The sequence below is a fragment of the Azolla caroliniana genome, unplaced genomic scaffold (assembly GCF_043228905.1).
Source record: "Azolla caroliniana isolate FFs.n. ecotype wild unplaced genomic scaffold, voAzoCaro1.0.p SCAF_209, whole genome shotgun sequence".
Taxonomy (NCBI): domain Eukaryota; kingdom Viridiplantae; phylum Streptophyta; class Polypodiopsida; order Salviniales; family Salviniaceae; genus Azolla; species Azolla caroliniana.
Genome location: NW_028230644.1, coordinates 38 through 23,663, shown reverse-complemented (window position 1 = coordinate 23,663; position 23,626 = coordinate 38). Strand labels below are relative to the sequence as shown.

Here is a 23,626-nt window from a genome sequence, read left to right as displayed (position 1 = left end):
GTCTAATCGGAGAACATACGCGACAGACAAAGGAGGGGTTACCGAATCGGCGGCGACGTTCGGAAAGACGAATCGGGGCCGGTAAGGAGCCGACGAGACGGTCGGGAGTCAGTAAGGCGGAGGACCCGGTTAATCACCATTGCCGAAATCTCTCACCCTTTCCTTCTTGGCACATACAGGTGGATGTGCGATTTGGTGGGGGTGGATGTCGTGAAGATTTCCGGCTATAGTGTGAAACTGGGTGGAATAGGGCAAGACAGTGGTCTGCAACATGTGCACATGTATACTAGGGAACGGTGTATAGAATAAAGGGGGAGTATTTGTCCCACATTGTAATGCCCTCCCCTCCTTGGTCTATAAAAGGAGGGAGGGATCCCTTGTTGAAGGGTTGCCCATTTTGAGTCGTAGGGGTATACCATTTCTATCGAGGGTCTTTTTGTTAAGAGTTTTCTAGGGTTAGTAACTTCCTCTTCTTCTTCTTCTTCTCCTTCTTTTCTTCTGAGCATACCCGGCTCGAAGCCGGGGTTGTATCTTTCCCCTTTGTAATATATACACTTATATCTGTTTGTGCATATTCGTGTATTGGGTGGTGTTGGGAGCATAGCCCCTTTCGTTTCCTATGCATAAGAGTCAGCGTCGCGCGCATGCCCTTTCTCTCTCTCTCTCTCTCTCTCGTGTTCGGTTGCCTCTGGGTCGTGTTCAGAGTCGGTTTTTGTGGCATTCCTTTTCTCCCTCGTCCGAGACCCCCGTGGTCCTGCCCCTCTACACGCACATGCGCAATAACGCGACAACGGTCAGTTGCAACCACATTAGTTATGGCATTATATGATGTCCAACATTTATCAATCACTATTGCATTTGGCCTCACCGTGGGCATCCTTGCGAATATGACTCTCAAACAAGTTTCTAATGCGACTTGCTCATGGTTTGACCCCTTATCAAAACTACAAAGCATGTACCATAATGGGATCCCAATTCCCATGGCATTGGGGGCAACTGATGCATATAATGGTAGCCCGAATTGGTTTGTTTTAAATGTCAAGTCGATTGCCCAAGAGTTGTTTAGGGTCAACCACTCCAACATTTCCAACATCCATTGATCTAACTGGTGGGTTTCTACCTTGATCACTTCTATGGGTAGGTTCTTGTTATATTTGGTCATGCTTGATCCCAAACGTTCTATCGGGTCGACCTTCGATACCATTAGCAACCACAACTTGTAATGAGTGCTTTTACGTACTCCGGCGGGATGCCATAGTCACGTACATCAGTCGCATAAACTAGCTTTAACTCTGTAAGAGTCTTTGAAAACGTGTGATGTGACGCTAATACTACTTCCCTCCATTTCTCAACGTATAATACTTGAAGATTAGGTGATGCTTTAAGGTAAATTGCATTCTCATTCCCGAGTATGAGACGACTCTTCATGCGCCTTCATGCATGAAGTGAAAGAGGTGCTCCCCTCGCGACATCACGTAATGCTTCCAATGTTACCTTAACTTGTCCCAATCCAATGTCTGGAGTTCCGGGCTGACGTGCCCGAAACCGCCAGTCCCAATGTTCCGATTTTGCGAATGGTATCTCGGCCTTGTCCTTGGCTATTCTATCTCCGCAAGTTGAGAGGGCGTTTTGTTTCGCACCCTCTCTCGTGGTACCGTCGTACCAATCTTCTACCTTCTCGTTGGCCAGGTCCGTCTGCTCAGCGTCAATTTACGGCCTCGATCTTTCCTCTTTCTCGAGCATTGCCTCGAGAGCTGCGTACGCCTACGCAATCCTGGCCCCGAAGCCGAGCCTTGCCGACTCTCTTTGTCGTTCAACCTTTTCCCATTGTGATGGCGCGCTGTCGTGCGCCTTCCTCCTAGCCTTCTTGGCCCGTTCGTCATCTAGCCATTGGCATACCTTTTCGACTTTCGACCAGTCCTCTGTAAGGCTATTCGCTCCGTCATCGTCTTCGAGCTCAATCCCGATGGCCTCCCGTTCCACTAGGTCGATTGATCTAACGAACAACAGGGCTTTGTCCGCCCCCACCAAACCTTGCTCCCACTCTAGGAGCCGAGCAAGCCGTTGCTTGAACTCTCGGAACGCCTTCATTGTGCTCCAGTGGGTCTTCGCCGACGCCACCAATTGGTCGAAGTCACAACGTCCCCGGCTCTTCTGCCGTCCTCCATATGCCTGCAGGAACGCCTCTTCGAAGGCCTCCCACGAACTATGAGCTTCTCGGAGCTCCTTCATCTTCTACGTGCATATGGACGGTGATGACCCGATAGAAGAATTCCAGCCTCAACGCCTCGTCTACATCTCGCTCCTCCATTTCTGCATTGTAGGCTTCCAAGTAGAATGGGACTTTGTCCCCGTTGAAACGACCGACTCTATCGACCACTCTCTCAATAGCTTGATGCGTCGTCTCTCTTCTTGTTGTTGCTCTTCCAAACTCCCTCACCGCATCGACAAAAAGTTGTGCGAAGTCGTCTTCTTCCAACTCCATTCTCCCTTGTCGCCCTTCACGTTGGGTACACCAAAGATGTCGCGTTATTGCGCACGTGCATGTAGAGGGGCGGGACTGTCGAATACATGTGTATAATGGACGTATTCACACTATCCCGTTTTGGCCATTTATGTAATTAGCATAAAGGGTAGTTGCCCTAAGTCGGTCTCTATATATAGTGACCTTGTAACCTCTTTGTGAGGTTGGTTGTTGTATTCTTTGTTTATGCAATAAAGAGTCTTTTGTGTCTCTCTCTCTCTCTCTCTCTCTCTCTCTCTCTCTCTCTCTGTGCAACGACATACAAACAGTCATACACAGGTATTCAGAACAGAAACGAATGCTACTTGATCTTCCGCAAAGACGACCTCGCTTCCAACATCTGGTATCAGAGCCTGCACAGTAGTCGGTCCTTCAATCCGCTGTCGGCCGTCGTCTCAGCATTCGGTTTCCTGCGTCATTCGAAGAAGAGAGAAGAAGAAGAAAAACAGGTTTGCATCTCATCGCGTTAGATCATCTTTGCTTGGAGTAAGCCAGCAGGTTGTACTTCCCTCCTTGTGATCGTAACCGCTCGAGGTGAAATCCCCTTGTGCATCATTGACACGATCGTGCTCCATTCGGTTAAACGGCATCCGAAGAGGTCTCCAAACGCTGCTCGTTGTAACCACTCGGTGCAGATCGGTCTCAAGACAACAACCCCAATTCGTGCTTCATCCGGCTAATTGACATTCGAGAGGATCAGTTGGATCTGTCTCTCTCGTCGCTGCAGCCACCCGAAGCCGAATCGGTTCAGATAATCGGTTTCAATAATCGGTATTCGGCACATATATCCGAAGCGAACCGGGCTCACTCCGACTCGGCAACATTTGGGAAGACCAGTCGGTTCTGTCCCTCAAGCTACCGGAGTCAATTCGAGCAAGTTCCGAAGCCGAACCGACTCGGGTTCAAATCCGACTAGAACGATATCGGGTGAGCCAACCGGCTGCACTCCAACAAGGTTCACAGTCAACTCCGAACCGAGCTTCGTCAACCAAAACCGAATTTGATGGCATCAACATCCGGCTCGTCAGAAATGAGTCTACGAAAGTTCGATGGATCGAACTTCAACTTCTGGAAAGAGCAAATGCAGGACTATCTCATAGTCAAGGGACAAATCGATCCCATCGAAAATGAAGAACCTCCAGAAGGATACAAACCAATTGAGTGGCAGAAGCTGGACAGAATCGTCCGCGCCACGATTCGGATGCACCTATCGGAATCGGTATACTTTACGGTGCAATCGTGTACGACAGCATTCGAACTGTGGAAAACACTGTCGGACACTTATGAAAAGAAGGTCGCCGCAACGAAGATGTTTCTGATCCGGCGCCTCTACAACTTGCGGATGAAAGAATCCGATTCGGTCCAAGCACACCTCAATGAGTACGAAAGCATAAGCTCCCAAATCTCGTCACAGGGGACGGCAATCGAGGATGAACTCAGAGCAATGATACTCATGAGCAGCCTTCCCTCATCATGGGAAACTTTCGTCACAACCGTGTGCAACGCGTCAACCACGGCTGTTAAATACTCCGAAGTCACGAGCGCAATCCTGACCGAAGCAGCTCGGAGAAAGTCTTTCGCCAAAGACTCAACAGACGACGCCTATGTAGTACAAGGTTCGACAGACCGATCGAACATACGAGGAAGAGATTCCTCACGGCCGCCGAACAATCAGCGAAGACGGAGCCAGTCACGGGATAACCGAATCTGCAACTACTGCAAGAAACCCGGACACATCAAAGCCGACTGCCGCGCACTCAAGAACAAGAACAACAAGAAGAGTGGCCGGCATGAGGAGATCAATTACGTCAGCTTCTCAGCTGATGTACTACCGGACGACCCGAATATACTATCAATCGAAAATCCAGTCGGATCAGAAGTTCTGCTCACGACTGAAGAATCGAGCACATGGCTCTTAGATTCGGGCGCGTCATTTCACGTGACTCCTCATCGATCCCAATTTCGGCAATATACGATCCGTCACTCCGACTCAGTTCGGGTCGGCAACTCGCAACACTGTGACATCATCGGAATCGGCACAGTAGAGCTCAACCTTGCAGGTGGCTCTACACTTGTACTCCACAATGTCCGACATGTACCCGAGCTCTCAAGGCCATTGATCTCAGTCGGACAACTAGATGAAGACGGCATTCGTGCCGGTTTTTCTTCGGGAGGGTGGACACTCCACAGGGGGAACCTCCTGCTTGCTCGAGGACCTAAGATACACTCCCTGTATCCGTTACATGTTACGCTCAGAGAGGGTAACCTGTTTTTGGTGGATATTCCTGTGTCATCACTATGGCACCGAAGATTAGGACACCTCAGCAAGGCCGGCATCACGCACCTATCTAGAGCCGGATACATCCCCAAACTCTCCTTCTCCGACCACCAATTCTGCGAGCATTGCCAGTATGGCAAACAAGCAGCCGCATCACACCCGACATCAGCACCAAGAGAAACGAGACCTCTCGATTTAGTCCATTCGGACGTCTGTGGCCCAATGCCGCATCAGTCTCTCGGCGGTGCCTCTTACTTCGTCACTTTTATTGACGACTCGACTCGAAAGGTGTGGGCGTATCCAATTCGCACCAAAGATCGGGTCTTCTCGATCTTCTCAGATTGGCTCGCTATGGTGGAAAATCAAACCGACCGAAAACTGAAATGCTTTCGGACCGACAACGGGGGAGAGTTCAAATCCGATGAATTCGTCAAATTCTGCCGACAACGCGGCATCCGACGTGAATTTACGGCACCACACAGTCCGGAGCAAAACGGGATTGCAGAACGAATGAATCGGACAATCCAAGAAAGGATAGTTTCCATGCTCCAACACTCCGGACTGTCGGATGGCTTCTGGGCAGAGGCTCTACTCACGGCAGTACACATAATCAATATGTCGCCAAGTAGACCTCTAGGACTTCAAATTCCTCAGGAACTATGGATCGGCAGTAAGCCGAATTACGACAAGCTGAGGATCTTCGGATGTGAGGCGTACGCTCTTATTCCGAAAGATGATCGCCGAAAACTTGCACCTCGGTCCAGGAAATGCATTTTCCTTGGATATGGATCCGACGGCGAAATGGGATACCGACTCTGGGACCCCGAACGCAGACAAATCGTTCGAAGTTCGGACGTTGTGTTCAACGAGTCGGCTATGACTCCATCAGTCGAAAAACCGATCGAAGTCCGAAGGGTAACATTTTCCGATGTGCCGACCCTTCAAGAAGGCCCCGCTCTCAACACACGGTCAGCTTCACGGGTAGCTGAACCTTACACTACCGACTCGGACAACTCCGACTCGGCACAGCAGAACAATCCGCTTTCGGACCATCCGACCACGATACCCGATGCGACCAGTCCAATCATGCCTCGACGATCTGAGAGACTGTCGCAACCTCCGGAGAGGTATTCTCCTGGAATTTTCTTCACCGACGCCGGCGAACCGACGTCTTACGAAGAAGCATCGACATCTGTCGATTCCGCCACCTGGCATCTGGCGATGGAGTCGGAAATGCACTCCATTCGGGCAAACAAGACTTGGGATCTGGTCGAATTACCTAGGAACCGACGTGCTCTTCCTTGCAAGTGGGTTTATCGACTAAAAGAGACGTCTGATTCGACCACCCCAAAGTACAAGGCCAGACTAGTTGCGAAGGGCTTCCGACAAGAATATGGCGTCGACTTCGACGAGATTTTTTCACCAGTGGTGAAAATGACAACCCTTCGTTTTCTACTCGGCGTAGTGGCAGCCGACAACTTGGAGCTGATTCAGCTAGATGTCAAAACAGCATTCCTCCATGGTGATCTTGACGAGGAAATTTATATGGAGCAGCCAAAAGGCTTCGTGGCAACTGGCCAAGAACATCTAGTCTGCCGACTCAGGAAGAGTCTATACGGCCTCAAACAGGCACCGCGACAATGGTACAAGAAGTTCGACGACTTCATCCAATCGATCGGCTTCTCAAAAAGCGATGAGGACCATTGTCTCTTCACCAACACAGCTCAAGATGGATCACCCATCTTCCTCATCATTTACGTGGACGACATGCTAATTTCTGGACGCCACGCGGGCGAACTTGCCGATCTCGTTCGGCAACTGCGGTTGAAGTTTGCCATGAAGGACCTCGGTCCGGCACGACACATACTCGGCATGAAGATTAGTCGGCATCGTGATAAACGACATCTTTTTTTGTCTCAGACCGACTATATCGGACGTGTCTTGGAACGCTTCAACATGCAATCAGCCAAATCTGCTTCAACCCCGCTCCCCATGAACCTTCGGCTCTCTCAGCGAGACTGCCCGACATCCGGTCCGGAGGGGGAAGATATGAAGTCGGTACCGTATGCACCGGCAGTCGGCTCCCTTATGTACCTGATGGTCGCGACACGGCCTGATATCTCTCATGCCGTAGGAGTCGTTAGCAGATTTATGCACAACCCTGGCCGATCGCATTGGAACGCAGTCAAGCATGTGTTCAGATATCTGGCTGGCACAAAAGACCATGGCATTCTTTTCGGACCGAACCGAACCTCAGGCGTAGTCGGTTACACCGACTCGGACTTCGCCGGCTGTATAGACAGTCGGAAATCAACAACCGGATACTGCTTCAAATTCGGCAATGGAGCAATCTCGTGGAAGTCGAAACTTCAGGAGTGCACAGCGACCTCAACGACCGAAGCAGAATATGTAGCTGCGTCCGACGCGGCAAAAGAAGCTTTGTGGCTCGGTCGGCTGGCGCACACGTTTCGACAAGTCGAACATGACTCGGCTCCAGTTGTCTACAGCGACAGTCAAGGTGCTGTTGCCTTGTCGAAAAATCCGGTTCACCACAACGCCTCCAAACATATCGACGTTCGATATCACTTCGTTCGGGACTGCGTCATTTCAGGGAAAATCGGTCTAGAGAAAATATCCACAACCGATAATGTCGCAGATGGAATGACCAAATGTCTCTCGGCAGACCGTTTTCGGTCTCTTCGGCATCAGATGGGCGTAACGACAAACCAGTCCGGTTAGAGCCGGACACAGAGCAGGATGGTTCCCGACAACCGACATCAGCTCCTTAATGATCGGCTTCAACACGTCCGACCCGACCAGTTCGGTCTTCTGCCTTCGGACCCTGCCGACTCGAACAAAGCTGATATGTCCGAGAACCTAAGTCTATACCTGTAATCTTAGATAACCCATGTATACGCCCATTACGGGGGAGTGTCGAATACATGTGTATAATGGACGTATTCACACTATCCCGTTTTGGCCATTTATGTAATTAGCATAAAGGGTAGTTGCCCTAAGTCGGTCTCTATATATAGTGACCTTGTAACCTCTTTGTGAGGTTGGTTGTTGTATTCTTTGTTTATGCAATAAAGAGTCTTTTGTGTCTCTCTCTCTCTCTCTCTCTCTCTCTCTCTCTCTCTCTCTGTGCAACGACATACAAACAGTCATACACAGGTATTCAGAACAGAAACGAATGCTACTTGATCTTCCGCAAAGACGACCTCGCTTCCAACAGGGACCACGGGGGTCTCGGACGAGGGACAAAAGGGATGCCAAGAAAACCGACTCCGGACATGACTCGGAGGCAACCGAACACGAGAGAGAGAGAGAGAGAGAGAAAGGGCATGTGCGCGACGCCGACTCTTATGCACAAGAAACGAAAGGGGCTATGCTCCCGACACCACCAAATACACCAATATGCACAAACAGATATAAGTGTTTATATTATAAAGGGGAAAGATACAACCTTGGCTTCGAGCCGGGTACGCTCATAAGAAAAGAAGTTAGCCCTAACAGCGTTATTGCCATGGCTGTTGCGCCCGACTTCTCAAGAAGGAGAAGAACAGGAAGTTACTAACCCTAGAAAACTCTTAAGAAAAAGACCCTCAACAAAAATGGTACACCGCTACAACTCAAAATGGGCAACCCTTAAACAAGGGACCAAGGAGGGGAGGGCGTTACAATGTGGGACAAATACTCCCCCTTTATTCTATACATTGTTCCCTACTACACATGTGCACATATTGCACACCACCGTCTTGCCCTATTCCGCCTTGGTTTCACACTATAGCCGAAAATCTTCACGACATCGTCAATCTTGGATTGTTGTAAATGGGCAATGGTCACAAACACATTGTCGACTTCTATGGTGTTAGTTTCACGCCAAAAAGTCATGGGTGGACAACTTGTTGCCAAAAGTAAGTGCAACTCACAGAAGCCATCTTTATCAATGAATGTGCCAACAGATGCAATGCATTACTGAATCCGCATTCAATGCGATGTGTGAGGAGTTAAAGGTAGAATATGTAGACAAGCCCGATGTTTAGCAATATATAGAAGGAGGATGGTGTGGTTTGACATGTGTGTGGAGGAAACTCTAGCCCAAGTTTGTTAGAATTTTCAACTATGGACACGTTGACACTACCAATATTGTGGAAAGACATTGGCAGTTTATCAAGTATATTGCCTTGAGAGGAAGAATAAACCGATCAATTACCGACCTTCTGCATGTCTTAATCGGGGACAATGAAACTGGCACTTGCATAGGAGGAACGGTAATAGAGTGGTACAAGCAACGACAAGAAATATGTGAGAGTGGTCGGTTTGCACGCCGTGCGAATTGTACGGATCAAAGGTCCCGACTTAAAGAAGCAGAGAGAATATTGGAAAGGTATGTCGACGATACTTCCACAATGGAAATTGTTGACGAGGCCCGATATTGGTTTAGAATCTTGAGCATGACAACTCCCACTCTATGGTATAATGTCTCACTCCAATGTTCATATTGTGATTGCCAAGACATTGCGAGTAAATGTAAGCATTTACTCGGTATCCGAATGATTAGTGAGAGGCATATGCCACATTTATGTGGCTCATTGCCTTTTATAGATCACGCGACCCAAATGCGAATGGACCATAATACAGAAATAGAAGTGGAGGCAGAGGTAGAATGATTCAAGGAGACAAACCCCACAATATCCGAGATTGAATCATTCAAGTCCAAAATACAAACGGTTGTGAAAGCATTTCAATGTCTCGAGCAAGGGTTAGGAACCTTCGACCGTGCAACTATTGTCAAAGGTATACAAACATTGGAAGATGTGGCTGAGAAGGTGTATCGCGTTGGTGCACCAAAATCAACCAATGAAGAAGATGGCAGATCAATAAGTCGCAACCAACAAATCGATGCCAAAAGAAGTGCAACAATAGACATCTCGCAAGAACTTATTGGCAGCTCCCCAAACACTTCCAAATCCCACTCCGGAAAACTACAAAGAGGTGCAAGTCAGGCTAGGAGGCGATTGCCAATAGGTGACCATTAGAAGGTTCGGTGTTTTGCGTTGCGATGGGTTGACCTTGACTTCAAGGGACTCGAACGTTACATGTTGTAAAAATTGTGGTTGCATCTTGCAATCATCCTGACATGAGCTATAATCGTAATATGTAATGTGTATATTCATATTTCATTTTAGGGTTGTCAACGTTTGACGTTTTAATATTTTATGTAAGACTTGTTATTTGAATCTCTAGTTTTTTTTGAGAAATTTTATGATCATTTTCATGGCAAATATTTGTTGTACACTTACCATTTTTTGGAGTTTTTGATGTTTGTTTTTAAGTCAGGCTCCTGATGACAGAGGTTGTCAAACAACGGGGCTCCTTTTGACAAAGTCGGGCTCCTTCTTACTAATGCTGTCAGTCAGCGGGGCTCCTTCTGACAGAGTCAGGCTCCTGCGTACAGAGGTTATCTGACAACAGGGCTCCTTTTGACAGAGTCGGGCTCCTTTTCACAAAGGATGTCAGAGAGTCGCTGGTGACAGATGTTGTCAGCTTTTTATCCATCTTGGACGGTGGAGATCGAACACGCCATCAACGGTGCGACGTGCACCGTCCCTCTCCGCGATTCCCTCACTTGCCCTCTTAAATATTTGGTAGTAGTTAGTCACGAGCACACATACACATACACATACACATCGTAGTTCTAGCCATACGTCCCATTCGTGTCATACTCAAACGCCAATATTCGTATCATACTGATACGTGAAAAGGCTTCGAGTATGATTGAAATCCATACGCGGTACATAGATATATACATATGGTGTACATATAGTGTGTGTGTGTGTGTGTGTGTTGACATGTGTGTGTGTGTGTGAGAGAGAGAGAGAGAGAGATTTACCAAAAAAGAGAGAGAAAGAGAGAGCGTGTGTGGTCTAGAGAGAGAAGCCCTGTTTTGCATGTGTGAGGAGAGAGTGGTTTGAGTGTATGCGTAGACTCTAGAGAGAAAGAAAGAAAGAAAGAAAGAAAGAAAGATATATTAACGTCTTCTAAGGCCAAAATTGGCCCATGAGACAAATGGTTTACAACAAAAATGGGATATTTACCCATTCATCGAAGTAAAAATAAAAATACGATGAAAAATAGAGTTTAAGCTAAATAGTTCTAAAAAATAACAAACATGTTTTATATAGAAACATGTTCTACTACAATGAAAATGGTGTTATACAATTGTTATTTTCATTTCCATCCAAGTCTCTCGAAAAGAAGCGGAAGGTCAAAGGGTTGCGATGTGGATGTGGCCCGTGGTACCCATGTAAGAGAGAGAGAGAGAGAGGAGCTATGGTGTTTGTCTGTGTGAGGGAATGTGAATATTAGATATCTAAATTTTGTAGAGAGAGAAGATCTGTCAGTTCTCCTGTGAGAGAGAGAGAGGGTGTGTGTGTGTGTGTCAAACGTCACTTCTATTTGCAAAGAACGATGAATATCAGAAATAAAAAACCCCCAAAAAAAAGAAGCCAAACGAATATCGCGTATGTCAAGTAAACTGGACGTACGCGAATATTAGGAACTATGATACACATCATAGTACGTAAAATTCGTGTTCGTCTAGTTTAACATTCGTTTTCCTACGTTGGAAAACGAATGCGAATGTTATCCCAACATTCTTGTATTTTTTTCCCACTTTTTTAATGTTTTTTGTTGTTTTTTTTTTATTCTTAGGCTTATCTACCTCATAATAAATAGTTAATCCAAAAGTATGGTATTTATCATTCTTTGAGGGTGTTTTTCTTTCGCGAATAATTGAACCATTCGCGAATGCGAATGCACGTATGGTTCATACTATGATACAATACTAAGGGAAGCACATTGCGGAGTAGCCGGTGGACACTACGCAAGGGATGTCATAGCTTGGAAGGTTTGGCAAAGCGGCGTTTGGTGGCAAACACGGCAAAGCACTACCGGGAGTGCGATTTGTGTCCGTTGATGCGTCAGCGGACAACACAGGTGAAGCTCCCACATCAACCGATCCTACCATTAGAGTTGTTCCAAATGTGGGGAATAGACTTCGTTCACAAGCCCGATAGTGGAGAAGAGAGTTAAAATCTTTAAGACACGACAAGAGGAGTCGAACCTTGAGGACCATGCGGCAAATGAGTATGATAATGAACAAGATTCAAAGAGTGAGGAAAGTGAAGGATGACTACATCAACCAGACCATGATTGGCACATACTGAATGCTATGCAGGTTTGGTGGGGGCAAATGTTGTGATGTAGTATGTTCACGCGAAGAGAAGTGTCACACTCAATATAATGACAAGTCAAAGGTCAGGTTGAAGAGATGACTAGGAAGACTTATGACAGGATGAGATTCAAACCAATAGTCGAGGATCAACACAATGTCATTGGTATATCATGATATAGGTATGGCTACGCCAATTAACCACTTGATCTCTCGATGCAATTAGATACCTCATCTATATAAATAATGATATAGGTATGATACCCCAGCTAAGCATGATCTTGAACCACCCAATCTCTCTATGCAACTAGATATCTCATCTATATAAACACTGAAGAGTGTGGGGGATAATGGTCATACTAGTTTTTTATTCCAATAGTGCTAGGAATTACCTCCAACAACCTTGCGAGAAGATAGGTAATGATGATAGGAAAACCTTTCCACATCCAAGCATCTTTGTAATTTGTGAGAGCAAAAGCAACAAGTAAGAATATAAATAAGGGAGTGAATGTTTTATTCTTAGTACATCACAAAATAGACATCTTGAATAAAGAAGTGGTTTGGATGATTTTGATCAAGAAAACTAGTCAATTGCAATTGATCTGGGTCAACTTCTTGTGGTTTCAATTCTAAGAAAAATTATAAGAATTCAAATTCTACAAAAATGAGAGTCTAGTTGAACACAAATAGTAAATACTCAGTTGCACATGCGAAAGAGTTAACTTGAATTTGAAAATTAGTCTATAAAACTTTGAACACTTTATAGTCAATATAAAAGCAATGTGAAATTTTGATCTTGGAAACTGTTTCATAAGGGAAAAAAAGATCATGTGGTTGTTCTAGATATTCCACTTTAGGGCTAATGTATTCCAGTTTGCAATTTCACCATCATTCTTGTTTTCATGCAAATTATATTGCCTTGTTGCGAACCTTGAGTAAAACAAGCATAGCCTAAAGTGATAGTATCTCCTGGATACATTAGATATTTGTTAAATATCCAATAAACTCCTACAAATTGGTTTGCATGGATACAATTTGATTTTCTATTAAATTGCTATAAACATGCATTGGAAATGCTGACTTACTCCATCTTCAAGCTTTAGAAATGCCGGTCTTCCTGCTGTCTGAGCTTAGGTTATGGAGAAATTTGACGTTCCTTTATCCTCTTCTTCTCCTTCTTCGTCTTCTGTTTGTCTGTGGTTGGTTACACAGAAGGAGATGAGTGAGAGAGTGTCATTTTTTGCAGTTCTTGGGAGGTTCTTGCAAAATTCTTAATATTTTTTTTACGTATTTGATCTCTCTCGGGTTGTATGCTAAAGGTTATGCAAGCTCGTAAAGACGGGCATCGCGCCTTTTATCGAGATGGGCGAGTGATCATAAATGATCGCACTACTAATCGACAGCGTGTGGCCCATGTGACAGAAAACACACTTAGGATGACCCTATGGAATTGTAACGACGCACTCTGGACACACCCCGGCCGCCTAGAGGGGATATTAAAGGAATCAGATATAGTTTGCCTAGTAGAAACACACCAAAGCCCAAATAGGGGACTCCTACGAGTCAAAGGATTTCGTTGGGAGTCGGCTTTTAGACAAACCTCACGTCGATGCACGACCAGGGGATCTGGCGGTGTCGCAATATTGTTTCGGAGGGAGCTACATAATAGGATAGAAATACTGAGCACAGACCCAAAAGCTCATTTTATGTGGGCGAAAGTCTCCACAAGCAAGGACAAGGCAGTAATTTTCGCCATTTGTTACTTTCCCCCGAAAGGCTCTCATTATAATCTGGCTAGCGAGGCGAGATTAGTTGATGACGGAGTGCCACATGGGCCTTCCCCATATGAACCTCTATCGGATGACATAATCCGATATTCTTCCCAAGGAGAAGTATTCCTTGTAGGAGACTTTAATGCGAGAACCTAATCCCGACAATGCACAATATTTCAAATGAATAGAAACCTAGAAATGGTAAATGTCGATCCCTCAGACATAGACACCACACGTAGATCAAAGGATCAAGGTGCAGACGCCACGAGCTTTGGCCATCATTTGCTCGAACTCGGTAGTCGGCACCAGATGGTCATATATAATGGTTTAGCCAAGTGGCCAGGTTCGGCAGAGCTCACATGTTTCCCACATGGAGGAGGGGAAAGCATAGTCGATTATCTAATAGGACGCCTTGAAGCTACCCACATGATTAACTCCTTCCGAGTGGCCCCATGTCCTATTGGCGCAGACCATAGTTTCTTATACTTTGAGATAAAATGTGATATCTCTAACGTCACCAACTCTAGTCAACCACGCCATGACATCACAATACATTTCACACATGAGCTCTCTGACATATATGCTCGACATGTTCAAGCCCATCTCTCCTCCCTTGATCCCTCCCTACCTTTAGAGAGCCTTAATACAAAACTCACACACATCCTTCACTCTGCAGCAGTTAGCAGTTTCCCATACACGAAACACTCCAATCAAGGTAAAGTAAGATCTATGCCACAAAATAGATGGTATGATGAGGATTGTAGGTGCTTACATTGACAACTTACAATATCGCAAGTCAGTGGTAGTATTACCTCAGTACAAGCTCGTAAAGAAATGCGCAAGATGACACGTCGTAAGAGACGAGCATGGGAGGCATCCCAATATTGGGAACTCTACCACATGCTCATGAGTAGCGATTGTGCCGCTGCATGGAAGAGATTACGAGAACCAAGACCACAAACACCCATCGAAGATCCCGTAACTTGGCACACTTATACAGAGAGACTTTACCAAATCCCAAACCAACCACCCATTCCAATGCCTTCTACACCCCGACCTACTGTGGGGACACTCTTCACGACCTCTAGGGTCACGAAGGTCATAAAGAAATTACAACATAGGAAGTCCATGGACCACACAGGATTGCGAGCAAAACACATCATATACACGAGAGAGTGCCTAGCTCCCTTGCTAACTCTAATCTTCAATCGTGCCCTCGCAGAGGGTTTTCCACCACAATGGACCATGAACACAGTGGCCCCCATACATAAAGGGGGGGACCCCATGGACCCAAATACTTATAGGACCATTATGATAGGTCATACCCTTGCTAAATTATATGGTGCAGTAATGGAGGCAGAGCTTAGCGAGTATATGGAGACCTTAAATCTTCGTGCACCTAAACAGGCTGGCTTTAGACGAGCCTTCTCCACTATTGACCATATCTTCACACTTAGATGCTTAATTGACCATACTAAGGCTCGCAAGAAGAAACTATATTGTTGTTTTGTGGACTTCTGCAAAGCCTTTAACACGGTCCCTAGAGAGCGGTTGTTTGATAGGCTTAAGAGCTTGAGGATACCGGATGACATGGTTTGGGCCATCTACGCACTATATGAACAAGTGTCCGGGTGTGTTCGATGCCCAAGCGGCATATCCGATAGTTTCACTAGCACTATTGGTGTAAAACAAGGTTGCCCCTTATCTCCGACTCTTTTTGGGATCTACATTGATGAGATCACAGATTTTATTCCTCGTAAGGGAGGCAATGGAGTAGTCCTTGGGGATACGCAGGTACGTATCTTGCTCTATGCAGACGACATAGTTTTGCTCTTTGAATCCGAACACGACCTACAAAGGCACCTTAATGCCTTAGATGACTTTTGTACACAACGAGGATTGGTAGTGAATCTAGGGAAAACTAAAGTCCTTATCTTCCACACGTCAGCCCAAGGTTCGGTTGCCTCTGGGTCGTGTTCAGAGTCGGTTTTTGTGGCATTCCTTTTCTCCCTCGTCCGAGACCCCCGTGGTCCTGCCCCTCTACACGCACATGCGCAATAACGCGACAACGGTCAGTTGCAACCACATTAGTTATGGCATTATATGATGTCCAACATTTATCAATCACTATTGCATTTGGCCTCACCGTGGGCATCCTTGCGAATATGACTCTCAAACAAGTTTCTAATGCGACTTGCTCATGGTTTGACCCCTTATCAAAACTACAAAGCATGTACCATAATGGGATCCCAATTCCCATGGCATTGGGGGCAACTGATGCATATAATGGTAGCCCGAATTGGTTTGTTTTAAATGTCAAGTCGATTGCCCAAGAGTTGTTTAGGGTCAACCACTCCAACATTTCCAACATCCATTGATCTAACTGGTGGGTTTCTACCTTGATCACTTCTATGGGTAGGTTCTTGTTATATTTGGTCATGCTTGATCCCAAACGTTCTATCGGGTCGACCTTCGATACCATTAGCAACCACAACTTGTAATGAGTGCTTTTACGTACTCCGGCGGGATGCCATAGTCACGTACATCAGTCGCATAAACTAGCTTTAACTCTGTAAGAGTCTTTGAAAACGTGTGATGTGACGCTAATACTACTTCCCTCCATTTCTCAACGTATAATACTTGAAGATTAGGTGATGCTTTAAGGTAAATTGCATTCTCATTCCCGAGTATGAGACGACTCTTCATGCGCCTTCATGCATGAAGTGAAAGAGGTGCTCCCCTCGCGACATCACGTAATGCTTCCAATGTTACCTTAACTTGTCCCAATCCAATGTCTGGAGTTCCGGGCTGACGTGCCCGAAACCGCCAGTCCCAATGTTCCGATTTTGCGAATGGTATCTCGGCCTTGTCCTTGGCTATTCTATCTCCGCAAGTTGAGAGGGCGTTTTGTTTCGCACCCTCTCTCGTGGTACCGTCGTACCAATCTTCTACCTTCTCGTTGGCCAGGTCCGTCTGCTCAGCGTCAATTTACGGCCTCGATCTTTCCTCTTTCTCGAGCATTGCCTCGAGAGCTGCGTACGCCTACGCAATCCTGGCCCCGAAGCCGAGCCTTGCCGACTCTCTTTGTCGTTCAACCTTTTCCCATTGTGATGGCGCGCTGTCGTGCGCCTTCCTCCTAGCCTTCTTGGCCCGTTCGTCATCTAGCCATTGGCATACCTTTTCGACTTTCGACCAGTCCTCTGTAAGGCTATTCGCTCCGTCATCGTCTTCGAGCTCAATCCCGATGGCCTCCCGTTCCACTAGGTCGATTGATCTAACGAACAACAGGGCTTTGTCCGCCCCCACCAAACCTTGCTCCCACTCTAGGAGCCGAGCAAGCCGTTGCTTGAACTCTCGGAACGCCTTCATTGTGCTCCAGTGGGTCTTCGCCGACGCCACCAATTGGTCGAAGTCACAACGTCCCCGGCTCTTCTGCCGTCCTCCATATGCCTGCAGGAACGCCTCTTCGAAGGCCTCCCACGAACTATGAGCTTCTCGGAGCTCCTTCATCTTCTACGTGCATATGGACGGTGATGACCCGATAGAAGAATTCCAGCCTCAACGCCTCGTCTACATCTCGCTCCTCCATTTCTGCATTGTAGGCTTCCAAGTAGAATGGGACTTTGTCCCCGTTGAAACGACCGACTCTATCGACCACTCTCTCAATAGCTTGATGCGTCGTCTCTCTTCTTGTTGTTGCTCTTCCAAACTCCCTCACCGCATCGACAAAAAGTTGTGCGAAGTCGTCTTCTTCCAACTCCATTCTCCCTTGTCGCCCTTCACGTTGGGTACACCAAAGATGTCGCGTTATTGCGCACGTGCATGTAGAGGGGCGGGACCACGGGGGTCTCGGACGAGGGACAAAAGGGATGCCAAGAAAACCGACTCCGGACATGACTCGGAGGCAACCGAACACGAGAGAGAGAGAGAGAGAGAGAGAGAAAGGGCATGTGCGCGACGCCGACTCTTATGCACAAGAAACGAAAGGGGCTATGCTCCCGACACCACCAAATACACCAATATGCACAAACAGATATAAGTGTTTATATTATAAAGGGGAAAGATACAACCTTGGCTTCGAGCCGGGTACGCTCATAAGAAAAGAAGTTAGCCCTAACAGCGTTATTGCCATGGCTGTTGCGCCCGACTTCTCAAGAAGGAGAAGAACAGGAAGTTACTAACCCTAGAAAACTCTTAAGAAAAAGACCCTCAACAAAAATGGTACACCGCTACAACTCAAAATGGGCAACCCTTAAACAAGGGACCAAGGAGGGGAGGGCGTTACAATGTGGGACAAATACTCCCCCTTTATTCTATACATTGTTCCCTACTACACATGTGCACATATTGCACACCACCGTCTTGCCCTATTCCGCCTTGGTTTCACACTATAGCCGAAAATCTTCACGACATCGTCAATCTTGGATTGTTGTAAATGGGCAATGGTCACAAACACATTGTCGACTTCTATGGTGTTAGTTTCACGCCAAAAAGTCATGGGTGGACAACTTGTTGCCAAAAGTAAGTGCAACTCACAGAAGCCATCTTTATCAATGAATGTGCCAACAGATGCAATGCATTACTGAATCCGCATTCAATGCGATGTGTGAGGAGTTAAAGGTAGAATATGTAGACAAGCCCGATGTTTAGCAATATATAGAAGGAGGATGGTGTGGTTTGACATGTGTGTGGAGGAAACTCTAGCCCAAGTTTGTTAGAATTTTCAACTATGGACACGTTGACACTACCAATATTGTGGAAAGACATTGGCAGTTTATCAAGTATATTGCCTTGAGAGGAAGAATAAACCGATCAATTACCGACCTTCTGCATGTCTTAATCGGGGACAATGAAACTGGCACTTGCATAGGAGGAACGGTAATAGAGTGGTACAAGCAACGACAAGAAATATGTGAGAGTGGTCGGTTTGCACGCCGTGCGAATTGTACGGATCAAAGGTCCCGACTTAAAGAAGCAGAGAGAATATTGGAAAGGTATGTCGACGATACTTCCACAATGGAAATTGTTGACGAGGCCCGATATTGGTTTAGAATCTTGAGCATGACAACTCCCACTCTATGGTATAATGTCTCACTCCAATGTTCATATTGTGATTGCCAAGACATTGCGAGTAAATGTAAGCATTTACTCGGTATCCGAATGATTAGTGAGAGGCATATGCCACATTTATGTGGCTCATTGCCTTTTATAGATCACGCGACCCAAATGCGAATGGACCATAATACAGAAATAGAAGTGGAGGCAGAGGTAGAATGATTCAAGGAGACAAACCCCACAATATCCGAGATTGAATCATTCAAGTCCAAAATACAAACGGTTGTGAAAGCATTTCAATGTCTCGAGCAAGGGTTAGGAACCTTCGACCGTGCAACTATTGTCAAAGGTATACAAACATTGGAAGATGTGGCTGAGAAGGTGTATCGCGTTGGTGCACCAAAATCAACCAATGAAGAAGATGGCAGATCAATAAGTCGCAACCAACAAATCGATGCCAAAAGAAGTGCAACAATAGACATCTCGCAAGAACTTATTGGCAGCTCCCCAAACACTTCCAAATCCCACTCCGGAAAACTACAAAGAGGTGCAAGTCAGGCTAGGAGGCGATTGCCAATAGGTGACCATTAGAAGGTTCGGTGTTTTGCGTTGCGATGGGTTGACCTTGACTTCAAGGGACTCGAACGTTACATGTTGTAAAAATTGTGGTTGCATCTTGCAATCATCCTGACATGAGCTATAATCGTAATATGTAATGTGTATATTCATATTTCATTTTAGGGTTGTCAACGTTTGACGTTTTAATATTTTATGTAAGACTTGTTATTTGAATCTCTAGTTTTTTTTGAGAAATTTTATGATCATTTTCATGGCAAATATTTGTTGTACACTTACCATTTTTTGGAGTTTTTGATGTTTGTTTTTAAGTCAGGCTCCTGATGACAGAGGTTGTCAAACAACGGGGCTCCTTTTGACAAAGTCGGGCTCCTTCTTACTAATGCTGTCAGTCAGCGGGGCTCCTTCTGACAGAGTCAGGCTCCTGCGTACAGAGGTTATCTGACAACAGGGCTCCTTTTGACAGAGTCGGGCTCCTTTTCACAAAGGATGTCAGAGAGTCGCTGGTGACAGATGTTGTCAGCTTTTTATCCATCTTGGACGATGGAGATCGAACACGCCATCAACGGTGCGACGTGCACCGTCCCTCTCCGCGATTCCCTCACTTGCCCTCTTAAATATTTGGTAGTAGTTAGTCACGAGCACACATACACATACACATACACATCGTAGTTCTAGCCATACGTCCCATTCGTGTCATACTCAAACGCCAATATTCGTATCATACTGATACGTGAAAAGGCTTCGAGTATGATTGAAATCCATACGCGGTACATAGATATATACATATGGTGTACATATAGTGTGTGTGTGTGTGTGTGTGTTGACATGTGTGTGTGTGTGTGTGAGAGAGAGAGAGAGAGATTTACCAAAAAAGAGAGAGAAAGAGAGAGCGTGTGTGGTCTAGAGAGAGAAGCCCTGTTTTGCATGTGTGAGGAGAGAGTGGTTTGAGTGTATGCGTAGACTCTAGAGAGAAAGAAAGAAAGAAAGAAAGAAAGAAAGATATATTAACGTCTTCTAAGGCCAAAATTGGCCCATGAGACAAATGGTTTACAACAAAAATGGGATATTTACCCATTCATCGAAGTAAAAATAAAAATACGATGAAAAATAGAGTTTAAGCTAAATAGTTCTAAAAAATAACAAACATGTTTTATATAGAAACATGTTCTACTACAATGAAAATGGTGTTATACAATTGTTATTTTCATTTCCATCCAAGTCTCTCGAAAAGAAGCGGAAGGTCAAAGGGTTGCGATGTGGATGTGGCCCGTGGTACCCATGTAAGAGAGAGAGAGAGAGAGGAGCTATGGTGTTTGTCTGTGTGAGGGAATGTGAATATTAGATATCTAAATTTTGTAGAGAGAGAAGATCTGTCAGTTCTCCTGTGAGAGAGAGAGAGGGTGTGTGTGTGTGTGTCAAACGTCACTTCTATTTGCAAAGAACGATGAATATCAGAAATAAAAAACCCCCAAAAAAAAGAAGCCAAACGAATATCGCGTATGTCAAGTAAACTGGACGTACGCGAATATTAGGAACTATGATACACATCATAGTACGTAAAATTCGTGTTCGTCTAGTTTAACATTCGTTTTCCTACGTTGGAAAACGAATGCGAATGTTATCCCAACATTCTTGTATTTTTTTCCCACTTTTTTAATGTTTTTTGTTGTTTTTTTTTTATTCTTAGGCTTATCTACCTCATAATAAATAGTTAATCCAAAAGTATGGTATTTATCATTCTTTGAGGGTGTTTTTCTTTCGCGAATAATTGAACCATTCGCGAATGCGAATGCACGTATGGTTCATACTATGATACACATACACATACACACACACATACAAATACACATACAAATACACATACACATACACATACACATACACATACATACACATACACATACACATGCAGAGCACGAGCAGCAGCAAGTGAAGCAACAGGTTCTGCTCCTAAGTGAATGCTTAGTAATGACAAAATGAATCTTTCTTTGACAAGTGAATGCTTAACATTCACAATGCGTGGGTTATAGTCATCTGACGGAAAGAAGAGATGATGATGATATATTTACTTCCTCTGTGGATCGATATGAGCTATGGGATGCTGCATATAAATCATGGATACATTCATGGTCCTTGTCGTTATGTGTTCAGATAACCAGAATTGTAGAATGGTTTAAACTTACTCTCAGTGAGGTGCTACAAAATGAAACCATATTTCATGAGCCTTTTTTTGACATTTTTATTTTCTTACTCTTCAATAGTTTCTTTATAACATTAATGGTAATCTGCTCACATACCCTTCAGCACTGTCCTTATAGCATTGATGATTATCCAGGATAGTAGAATGGTTTAAACTTACTCTTGGTGAGGTGTAAATGGGAAGCCATTGATGATTATCAGCTTGAAGAATTTTCCAATGCTTATAGAAGTATTTTATTGGACATCTTAATAGAGAAAATCTACCCCTTGTACACCATATCTGTTGATATTAGAATAATTGTTTACTAAGAAGTCTAGTTTGAGTAGCACAAAAATGCATGCTTAATAACTCTTGATGCACGGGTATTGAGGTCTATGAATCTCAGTGAATTTGTCTGGGCTCTTATAGCCATCTCATTGAGATAGTTTTAGGGCATTGGGAAATGACTAGAGAACAGTTTTTGGCATTACACAGCTCATCCCAGTCACCTTTATTCTGGGTTTTGTACACTTAAGTATTGTATTGTCATCAGAATTCAGCTATATAAGATTTCTGATGGACTATAGGCATAACATCTATTGGTTTAGGGTTTAGGGTTTAGGGAAATATGTGGTATCCAGGACAGATTGTAAGTGGCTGGGCCTTCATCATGGCCAATTCACTGTATCCCCTGCCGCACACACTGTATCATGCAAATAGAAATGCTGTAGTATTAGCTATAAAAGCCACTTCATAGTATGAAATGTCTGCTTCCTGCTAATTTATATCATTCTTTGCTCAACATGTGTATGGCATGCATTTAAAGCATACACTCGCTGATCAAGATTCCTTGTAAGATAGCGTATTTCATGACCATCCTAAAGGTTAATAAATCCGGATTCGAATGATCCAATAACATCTGTTTTATTTTCTCATGTAGAAGATATTCACTCAAAATGTTCTCTAAATTATTGTATATTTGGATTGTAAACTGGAAATATGATTTTTAGGTATTTGCAGGAAGATAAACCTCGCAGGGGGGCTGTACAATTTTAAAGATCTACTTATGGAGGATGATCCTGTATGATATTTTTTGAATCTGTTGCTTCAGGAGAGTGGTGTTACTTTATACAACTAACTGATCATCTGTTATCGACAGAGCAATATCATTGTCATGAATTGTGATGTCTGCTGCAGTTTCCCTTTATCTGAAATGCTTGGTAATTGTTGTTTCATAAATATCTGAAAAAAGCTCTGTGTAGTTACAATGAACCATTGCAAATTGTTTCTCTAAATAACTAATGTCTAATATGTGTGGGACTTCTCGTGTTGAGTCTTACAGCGGCACATTCTAGATATAAGGGTATTGGCACACTCCTTGTGAAGAAGGTAATGGAACAAATCTTTTGAAAAACTGCTAGTTTTTACTCGATCTTAAGCAGATTAATAATACCTTAGTTCAGGTATCTGCTGATTCAGCAAGTCAGTTTGGGGAGCTAGTAGCAGATGCAGATACAGGAGAATTGCTACATTATGCTGAGAAGCCTGAGACATTCGTGAGAATAATTTCTGTCACATGTTTTTTAGCTGATTCAAAATTCAGGTTATCTAACTCTTCTTTCCTCCTGGCTTTGATTTGTTCTGTTTCTGCAGGTCAGTGAATGGATAAATTGTGGAGTGTACATTTTTAGTCCTGAAATTTTCTCAGCAATCCAAGATGTTGCATTTCAAAAGAAAGATCATGGTATGCCTTTGTTGAATGTCTTAGTTTGGGCCATCTTCAGTAATAAACAAGATCTTTTCTGATTGTGAATATATGGTTGCTTTTCTACACATTTATGGGTTTTGCTAGTCGCTTTGGTGAAGATCTGAATCTAGATGCAGGACATCCAATCTAGAACAAGCGAGTGAAAATATCAAACATGAGCATCTAGGAGAGTTGAGCTAGTTATTCTTTCAATACTGAAAAGTGATAGTCTAGTATGATTACTATTGTCCAGTA

The 23,626-nt window shown here is 44.7% G+C and overlaps 1 protein-coding gene across 1 annotated transcript; it reads left to right on the top strand.

Annotated features, from left to right (window-relative positions):
• Positions 1-815: 815 nt before the first annotated feature.
• Positions 816-23,368, top strand: LOC147848820 (uncharacterized; the record flags this gene model as incomplete). The annotated part of the gene is made up of 6 exons (XM_087338069.1): positions 816-1,024; positions 22,645-22,705; positions 22,784-22,844; positions 22,967-23,013; positions 23,088-23,180; positions 23,278-23,368. Coding segments are annotated over exons 1-6 (562 nt in total), but the record flags the coding sequence as incomplete, so codon positions are not given.
• Positions 23,369-23,626: the final 258 nt, after the last annotated feature.